This window comes from Alligator sinensis, unplaced genomic scaffold, assembly GCF_000455745.1.
Source record: "Alligator sinensis unplaced genomic scaffold, ASM45574v1 scaffold1390_1, whole genome shotgun sequence".
NCBI classification, from domain to species: domain Eukaryota; kingdom Metazoa; phylum Chordata; order Crocodylia; family Alligatoridae; genus Alligator; species Alligator sinensis.
In genome coordinates, this window is record NW_005843439.1 from 91,030 (window position 1) to 100,899 (window position 9,870).

At 40.6% G+C, this 9,870-nt stretch overlaps 2 protein-coding genes across 7 annotated transcripts in view; one reads left to right on the forward strand and one right to left on the reverse strand.

Annotated features, from left to right (window-relative positions):
- LRRC38 (leucine rich repeat containing 38) overlaps positions 1-9,870 on the reverse strand; it is a 111,066-nt gene that overhangs the window by 67,275 nt on the left and 33,921 nt on the right. The gene's annotated exons all lie outside the window — the stretch shown is intronic.
- Positions 1-9,870, forward strand: part of PDPN (podoplanin) — a 30,113-nt gene that overhangs the window by 14,093 nt on the left and 6,150 nt on the right. For all 5 annotated transcript variants that reach the window (XM_006038710.3, XM_006038711.3, XM_025195232.1 and 2 more), the window contains exons 2-3: positions 3,365-3,450; positions 4,998-5,130. In XM_006038710.3, the coding sequence (XP_006038772.1) occupies positions 3,365-3,450; positions 4,998-5,130 (219 nt within the window). The remainder of the gene's footprint in view (positions 1-3,364; positions 3,451-4,997; positions 5,131-9,870) is intronic.

Here is a 9,870-nt window from a genome sequence, read left to right on the forward strand (position 1 = left end):
GTCTAGGAATAGACTTATCCTTCCCATAATAACCATAATACAGGCTTTCGTCTTCAAGCTGCAAGTTCAAAGCCCACCCTACTTTGGTAGTGAGTGAATGCTGACACTTCTGTGTTACATTCCTTATTGACCGCGGTTCAGTTCCCAGGGGATGGTTCCCACACTTGGGAAAGTACATTGCAGCTAATGCCCTTACTAACCACCAGAACTGAGAGACCCAGCAGGCAAGGAAGTTGAAGATTAAAGTCCATCTTGCAGGCTAAAATGTTAGAAATAAGTGAAGATTTCCAGTGACTGAAATTTGAGGTAAGCAAAATGAGAAGTCATTTAAGGGCCTGATGTGCAGAGGGTGGATGCTCAACACTTTCTGAAAAATCACGGCCCTTTTAACTCTCTCAAAGGGAAGTTTGCTTTCTTGCTTTCCATATTGTACTTGTCTAGGGCATTTATTTATACCAACTTGGTTCCTAAAGTTTGACTCTCCAACCCATATTGAGGCACCTAAGTAGATGCTTCGTGCCTACGTTTAAGTAACTAAAGTCTATATTTAGATGCCTAAATAGAAGTTTCTATTTAAGTCCCTAAGTGTGGATTTAGAAATCTAACATTAGATTTTCTGGTTTCAAGATTTTGATAGAGGCATCTGGGATCTCAGTCTCATGCTATAAAGTTGCACTAGAACTGGATATATTTTTTAAAAAATAACTTCAGACAGAAATGTCTGAAGGTACTAAAACATGTTTTTATGTTTTGATTCAACCTGACCTGATTTTCCTCTAATTTTTTGGTTCAAATACTGGGCCCAAACAATCCACCCTTTGCTCAGCTCCAATTCATGCACAACCTCATAAAGAAAACAAAGAAGTTAATGGATAAACTCATTTCTTCAGTAGAGAGATTAAAGCAGTATATTTCTAATCTCAGATGCCCAAGAGTTGAGGATGCAGCTTAGATCACCCAGTTGTCACTGGTGCAATTAAAAAAAAATTAATATTTAAACACTACAGACTGCTCACTTAATGTTTTATTTCCCCTATAGAAACATATTAAAACAATACAGTATGCCCTGATTTCTATTCTCACACTGTGGATAGCTGTCCTCTTTGCTTACAAACAATTAACTGAACTGTGCTGCCAATATATCATTTATCACTTTGGAAATCACATTGGGATATGGAGTGTGTTGAATGGAAGCAATTCTATTCATCAAGTATAAGTAGAGAAACACTGGAACAGAAGCTAGTGCAGGAGGGAATGAAAGGATCAGAGATACCCACTGCTCAGAATAAAATGGTTAGTAACCAGGTGGTTTTTACACTTTTGAACCCGTTGCTGGGGTTCATTTGGGGAGAAACTCAGTCTCTTTACCTTTCCTTTCAACAACTCCTCTCTTGCCCTCTTCAGCCACCGTACAGGAGGCAAAAAAAGTCCTGCAATACAAATTGGGACTTCCAACAACTCTGAATGGCAGGGGGACCCATTTCACTGCACGTGATGTATCCCTCCGCAAAGGACAAGTATGATTAATGCAGAGGATGCACAATGTTCCTAAAGCATGTCTTTGGATTAAAACTATCCACAAGAAGATCCTGAGTCTGCCTTTTCTAAAACCTGACGTTTAGAATTCGGTACCTAAATTCATACTGAAATGGTAGTATTTCAACTGGACTGCTCATATGAGTCCCAGGCTGCTCATATGTTTAAATATTCATTCCTTTTAAAATGTTTTCCTGGATGAGGGCTTTAGATACCTCACTTGCTGGCCTGATTGTCAGAAGAAATTAGTAGCCACAGTGCCCATTCCCAACTCTTAGATCTTTGTACAGGTGAAACTTCATTGTTTTTCACCTACTCAGAAGAAGGTACTAGGTATATATTAGTGCTAGGCAGAAAAAGCTAAAGTTACAAAGTCAGTGTTTGAGTTGGTGGCTCAAAACAAGGCCTAACTTTCTTTATTCCTCTTTGAACTTGACCATTTTGCATCAGAAAAGCCTGAAATCCTGATACTCAAAACTTTTGAGCCGAGACCTTCAGGAAGTGCTACCGATACTTCACAGATACCTTACAGGACCGGGCCATTTTTTGATCAGCTTTCTGCACAAATAAAATGTGAAGCTAATCTAAAGAGTAGGTGATAGATGACAGATAACAAAAGTTTCAAAAGGTGTTTGGAGATGGAGAGTGGTTCAGCTTGCTGCAGAGACTGAGACCAGGTATAAAGTATGAATCGAAATTCAAGTTCTTCAAAAGTTTGTTTGGAAGTGTTTCTATCTTGGGTTTTGAACTCAGGCATATACTTATTATTAGCTCTTGGACTAATAGAGTTAAGTTTCACAGTGGCATTTGGAAGTGGCAACATCATCATATCCCAAGCAACAGCTTAAGTGGCAGCCTTTTTAGTTATGGTGAATTAAAGGCTCCCAGGAAACTGCAAACAATATCAGCATCGAAGGATGATCACAGTTTCATGAGTAAGTTTGATATCTGAACAGATGGCACCTGTGTTCTTCTGACCTTCTTAAGAATTACCAACTATTTTCATGTAGTTGCCCTTTCTGTCCTGTCTTGTTCTCTCTCTCTCTGTTTTCCTCTTGGCTGGAAAGGCAGCCAGACTTGGCCATGTCTGTGGGAGAAAGTGATAGGACCTGTGTGACAGAACTGTGCCAAGGAGTTGGGTAACACATGTGAGACTAGAATAAAAACCCTTTCATTTTGAACTGCTGTTTAAACAAACAACAAGTTTAAATGCTGAAAAATTGATTTGCCCGTTTTCTACTTGGATTTCCCCCAAAATGTCCCCTTATACCTGCTGGCAATCGTGAAGGTTCAAGGTCAGTGATTCTCAACCAGGTGCCATGGTATCCTGGGGTCCCTTGAGATCCGTTCGTTCAAGGGTGCCATGCAGTGTTAGCACGGCTAGGTGTGCAAACAAGATTCACAAGATAAACTGGAGATTTCAAGCAGGAATCCAGCGTGTTAAATACATTGGGAGCTGTTGTGTCCTTTGAGTTCTTTGCAACAGAAGAAATGCTCTATTACTTTTTTGTTGTGAAAACTAACAGTTGGCATCTTCTGTAGGGTGCCTTGCATCTCAAAAAGTTGAGACCTGCTCTTTTAAAGGTAAGTCTATAATCAGAGATTTAGTTGAGATGGGAAAAGGAGTTTATCAGGATTTAAGTTCATCAGGATTTAAGTAGGCTTTATTCACCACATGTTGCAAGTGTATGCGCACATACATATATAGCAAGACAGAGATGGAAACAGAGGTAAATCCTCTCATGCTGGATGTATTAATGTATGGACTGTTCAATTTAGACAAGGGTGATCAACTGACACTGAAACTCATTTTCTGTATTTTATTTAGCAAGCTCAGTTCTAGAGGATGAAGAAAGTACAACAACGGATTTCAAAGACAGGAATGACACATGGTATGATGAAGTGCCAACTCTGGTGAGTGTCACTAAACCAAGGCTCTCCAGTTCAGCATGAACCTGCATTCCCTATGTTGTCTTTTGACCTGTCAATATGGTTTTAACCATTAAAGTTACATAGCAGTAAGTCATGACTTGAGTTGCAAAAAAAAAGGAAAAAAGCTGACCAAATGCCAGGGGTTTTGCTTTGCAAAAAGCTGGAAATATTTGTGACAGTTGCTGAATTGCGCAAAATATTCTCAGCCCGCCTCTGCACCGCTGTGCAGTAGTTCTGTCTTGGTGTGTTTCCACCGGCTTTAGTGAAGATGAGCAAATGTCAAACTGATGTAACACACCAGACAAACTGATCTGCAAACTTCTAGAAGATTGGTAAATTCTGCTTTCCCTGTCTCTATGCTGATGTTTTGAAATTTTGCTGCTAGGGACTGCTGTGGAAAGCAGTTATAAAATTGCTTTTTCCTTATGACAAAAGTTCACACAGTGACACTAAGCAAAAATGCAATTTAATTTTTACTTTACAAATTGATGAAGCAGCATACTGTGCTCTTAACTGGAAACTTCCCTGGGAGCATCCTAAAACCCAGGCCTCCCTATGCGGATGTAGCTTATGATGAATCCACATGCATTCACAGTGGAAATCCAGAGAGTTCACTAGAGGGTTCTCTCCTTTTATTACTAGCCTGTTCCTCCCACTCTCTCTCATACACCTGTTTTGTAAAATATTGGGCTTGATTCTCAGCTGCTCTTTAATTAGAGGTAAAAACACCTGGTTGTAGCTCTCTGGGCATATGCCTCTTATGGCACCTGCCCCATTATGGACTAGAGAAGTCTAACAGCCACCCAGCTGGGAGCTCCTGGGCTATGTACAGACAGTCAAAAAGCCTGAGGCTGAATTGATTCAATCTTCACAAATTAATCTAAGTTGCGTAGATTGAAGCAAGTGAACAGACATTCACTTGTGATTCTGGAAATGCAGCCACATGCCTGCAGTGGCCCAGGCCAGAAGCTTGGGGGGCGTTAGAGCCCGCCTCCCTGCTCAGTTGAAGCAGACAGCTTGAATCTGTAGGGGATCTGGAGCAGACGTTCAATAAACCAATTTAACCTAAATCAAGTTAAGCCTGATACTACGTCCATCCAGGTATATCTTAAACTGGTTTTGGTCATTTTCGGTCATAAACCACAAACCAAGACAGCAAAGTGATTTATGTGCACTGAACTTCTGTTGTGTTACAGATTTAAATCGGTTTCCAATCATTTATACTGATTTATGTGTAATGTCTGTCCTTAACCCTGAAGTACAGTATGATCCTGCTGCATCCCCATCAAACCTTGTACCTAGGAGGGAATACTTCACTTTCTATACCCCCACCATATCTCTGGGTTATTTATACAAAATAGCCATTCACTCCTGTACTGTAAAAGCAATATAAAGCAGGCTGGAGAACCTGCCCACTGGCACTTATGAGGGTGAGGATATCAACTTTTGTATATTATAAATAAAATGGAAACTGGGTCTTACTTTGCCTCTCCTTTCTTTCTTTTCTCTCCAACATTCCTGCCTTGCAGTTGCCCACAAGCCTCCACAATATAACAGACTTTCTCCAATTAGAAGACCTAATGACCACAGAAAGTGCAATCGCCACGAATGAAGACAGTGAAAACTCTACTGATCCTGACGTTACTCTTGAACATGCTGACGGTAGAAATCTTTATTCGCCACTTTTTGTTTGAATAGACTCTAAGTTGTTTCTCTCAATAGGACGCTCCCAACACTCACTCAGTAGTCTCTTGAACAACTCTCCTGCAGAATTTGAAGTCCTCTCAAAATCAGGATTACATCAAAAGGAACCTGCAGCTTTTGTGAAGCATTCCTGAAGAGTCATTTAACATCCTAAATTAGTAACCAAGTGCATGCACTACAAGGGGAATTCATAGATTTGTTGTTACCTCACCAGCACTTCCCAGTTCAAATCCAGCTTAGACCAACAGTGACTGAAGTCATCTGCCAGTACTTAGATTGCATGTGTAAAGTCACACAGCATAAACCATCCTCAAAAAACTCATTCTTTTGTTCAAACACAAAGAGTCTGAGGTACAGAAGACATGAGTATAATAGCCTAAGTATGCTCTGGTGTTATACCAGGGATGTATTTGGTAGCCGTGTCGGTCTGAGACAAAAAGAAATGCGAAACTCTAAAACTCTTGGTTCCGAGATGATTGTGAGCCCGAAAGCTTGCAAAGCAACATAATTTTTTTTGCAATTTCTTAGTTGGTCTAATAAAAGGTATCATCTCTGAACCAAGGGTTTTAGGGTTCTGCATTTCTTCTGGTTTTATACCAGCATGTCTTTTTTGACTTCTGTGGAGTTATCCATGATTTATTGTGGTGTGAAACAAACAAAAAATTAGATCTATCGTCTTTGAATTGTAGCAAAATTTTCATACACCATCAGATGAAAATCCAGTAGAAGAAATGCTTCCCTATGTGCACCAGTATACTGCAAGGGAATAATGGGCAACCCCAGCCTCTGCTACAGCAACCCAGTCTGTTAACAATACATAGAGTTGAATATAACTTACATTAAAATAGTTAGAAGAGCAACCTAAGTATGGCACCGTGGGTTCTGCATGTACCATCCCTCAGTGCCTTCCTGAATTGGATATGCTCCATTAACAAGATAGAACAAGGTTTAAGTGCGAGTCCTGAAAATTTAGCCTCATATCAAAATAACTGAGCAGAGTTTGCCTTCCCATAGCAAACAGCCATCACCAAAAAGGGATTCTGGGAGCATTGAGCCTGGTTTAGTTAAAAGACATACATGGCAAAGCAAAGCACAGCTATCAATTCTCCAACTGTAAATGCCAAAATCAAGTATAGGCAAGCCCATCAAGTAGATATAAGATAGGCAGAGGCACAACATTTGTGGGCAGCAGGAGAGAATTGATTTTAGCGAGGCACTGTGCAGACTTTACATCTGCAGCTGTGAGAAATGTTTGCAAGGAAACTGCATGAAACTCATCTGGTTTTGAATTTCATTGCAAGCTCAAAATTCAGAACACAAGGTTTATTAAAGCATTCACTTCAGTGCATGAACCTGTCATGGCTGCACTGGATCCATTCAAGAGAGTTTCCATGAAATCCCGAATCCAACAGGTCTCTCCTGGAGCTTTGCTTTGCTTTGACATGATTTGTTTCAGAAGTCAAGATCCTGGGCAGCCCATAGATTTGCAAAGCCCTGCAGTGCCAGCCTCTGGAATGGGCTGGATTTGGGCTCCACTTTCCTAGATAATCCATACTCCATCTCCCCCTATCTCACACAAGCAGTCCTTGCTGCTGCAGGTGATGGACCTGTCTAGATGCTGGAATTGGATCTCTTTATTGGTATATTTTAAAAAGGACAAGGTTTGACTGAAGTTCTCTCTTTTTTGTTGCTGGCGTCTCCCTCCCTCTCCCCTCTTCTGAATTCTGTAGCAGTTTCATACCCATGGTCAAAAGATCAAACATATTTGTAGTTAAAAATGTATGTTCCACCTTCTTTTCCAAGTCCCTTTCTGTGGAGAGTCTGGGCATCTCTTGACTTGGTTCATTGTTTAATAATAGACGCAGTGGTTATAAGACCTGAATTTGATAGGGTTGCAGACTTGCTTTCCAAAGAATATGTCAAAGACATAAAGAAAGAAGCAGCACATGGGTTTCATCTGTTTCTGGTTGGTAGCAAGTAAGGGGTCAATAATACCGATGAAAGAAAAATTTTATAAAATGATTCAGTAGAAGTTTTCCTACATATGAGATCTCTTGTTTCCAATCTGCTAGTCCAGTGTTGGACCTTTCTATGGTAGAGACAGCCACACAAACTGAAGGAAACAAAATGGGAGGAGAGGGGGAGAGTGGGTGTGGGGACAGACACATGTCTGCCTATGTCCTTAGACCAACACGGCTACAACCAACACCCCCAGGCACATATCTGGCATTCAACTGTCCCGCATGACCCATCCAGATTCTTATTGGCGCACACTGTCATTGCAAGGTGACATTCAGTTTCTGACTTTTAAAAATACATAAAAACTCTTTCCAGTTGCCAGTAGAGGGAAAAGATATCAGACAAGTATGGGGGCAGGGGGAGATATTATATTCACGGCTATGTACTTTGCTAAACAAAGCACATCTGTCATGGGCATTAGCTTAGGTCTGAACTTGTCTTATAGCAAGTCTTTCAGTCTTCAAAACAGAAGATCTTTCACAACAGCAACCAGTCTCTCTTTCTCAATAATAGGACACTTTGCCAAGTAATGCTCTCTAGAGAACAGCTAGTCAAGGAACTTGAAGTGCTTCCCAAGATTACATCACGCCCCCAGCAAGAGGGTTACTGTAAATCCCATTTTACAGGCGGAAAAACTTACAGACTGAGGATCTAAGCGGCTTGTCAAAAGGCACACAGGAAACTTCCTTTGACAGCCACAACTAGGACCCAGATCTTCCATGTTCCCAGCCTTAACCAGAGAGCCATCCTTCCTCTTTAAAGCAGTTGTCATCTTTCAGGCAAATCTCATCAGTTGCCTAAAAGAATTTTTCCCTAACGTAGGAAAAGCATGTAACACACAGGGAGGTATTGTTGCATCAAAGGCAGCCTCAGAGCCACAAACTGCCATGCAATGCCTAGACACTGGGTTAGTGTGGGGCAATGCTGCATCTCTGGCTTCCTTAGCCGATGAAGCAGCCTTTTAGCTTTTTCTTCGTCGGCTGCCTATTAAGGAGGAATAGGGTTCCCCATTGTTCTTCCTTTCACTCTCTGTGGAGCACAAAGGGTTTCCATTTCTTAGAAGCTGAGAGAGGTTAAATTGGATTTACTTTTCCCTTGCTGCTGGAAACTAGAGCCATTTTTTCCCTCTGCCTTCTCTCCTCATCACCCTTCTTTCCTGGCCAAAGCTGGAAAGGCTGGATAGGTCCTGAGACTTCGATAAGCTTTCCCCATGATGCTTCATCTACATTGGTTGTCACAGGAATTGTCCTTGGAATCAACATCCTAAAAACTTATGACAAACGGGCTCTGAACAGGCATAAATAGGCTACCGATTTCCACAATTCTTTTTTTATCAGAACCTGAATATGAAGGCCCAGAAAAATAATTCAATGCTAACAACTTGCATGTAACAAAAAATTATTTCCCTCTTTTCAACATTTTCAAACATTATAAAAGAGTCAGCTAAACCACGAGTGCCTGGTTTTGGCGAAGGAACAAAAATATCTTCCTACTTTCTTACTTTTTCTGTTAAAAAGCAAACAAAGCCGTCTTAAAAAAAAAACATCCTGAAAACACTGGCATTGTATAACTACACATCCACTGTTGAACCATCAGATTGCAAGACAATGACAGGCTGTCCTATGTGAATTTAAAGCTCCTGGCACTGTGGAGTGCAATTGCTGTGACAAATCTGCTCGGATGAGAGGAGCTCGCAGCCTCCCAAACAAACCTGCCTTCCTGTTTGGTTAGGCATAAACCTATAGCAGGCTCAAAAGCAAATATAATAAAGATTAATGTCTCCGAGCTGGAGCCTTGAACAAATCATTCCACGTTAACTGACACTGTTCAGCATACAAATTAGTGAAGAAAATAATAAACCCAAAGGAACTACACTAATGTCAGTATTCAGAGCCACCATATACTTACCCTAGCTGTTTGTCATCTCAATTGTACTTGGCAGATGTAGTTATTCATTACATATGATGGCAAAGTATGTGGTAGTATTTATCTCATCCACATGCATATATTCCATGTTCAAAGAATATTAAGATTGCAAAAAAATCAAGCACTCAGAAGGCAGAAAATGCCAGAATGAAGGTTGCCCGTGGAACCTTTAATTTTTCCTTCTGGGGCATATGCATCATAGTGCAGTTATTAACAATTCCCGATTGATGGTGGGGGTTGTATATTTTTAGAGATCATAGAATCATAGAAGTTGGGTCGGAAGGAACCTTGTAGATCTTCAGGTCCGACCCCCTGCCTGGGCAGGAAGAAAACTGGGCTCAAATGACCCCAGCCAGGTAGGCATCAAGACGCTTCTTAAAGACCCCCAGGGTAGGAGCCAGCACCACTTCCCTTGGAAGTCGGTTCCAGATCCTAGCCTCCCTGACTGTGAAGATAATAGTTGCCCACTTTTTAATCTATTAAAAAAAGCATACCTAATGTTTTTAATCAGAAAGTTATGCGGTACTAAGTTAAATAACTTACAAAAATTTACTACGTTGCAAAATTACTAAACCAAATGTATAATTCTAACCAAATCAGATCATATTCCCTTATTGCTAATTATTTAATTCTATGTCAATTTAATCCTGTATCATCTTTTCCCTTATTTTGCTTGGAATTACCATCAGGTAACCTACTACATAATTACCTAGACCATTCTGCTTGACCTTTTAAAATATAGGACAATATACA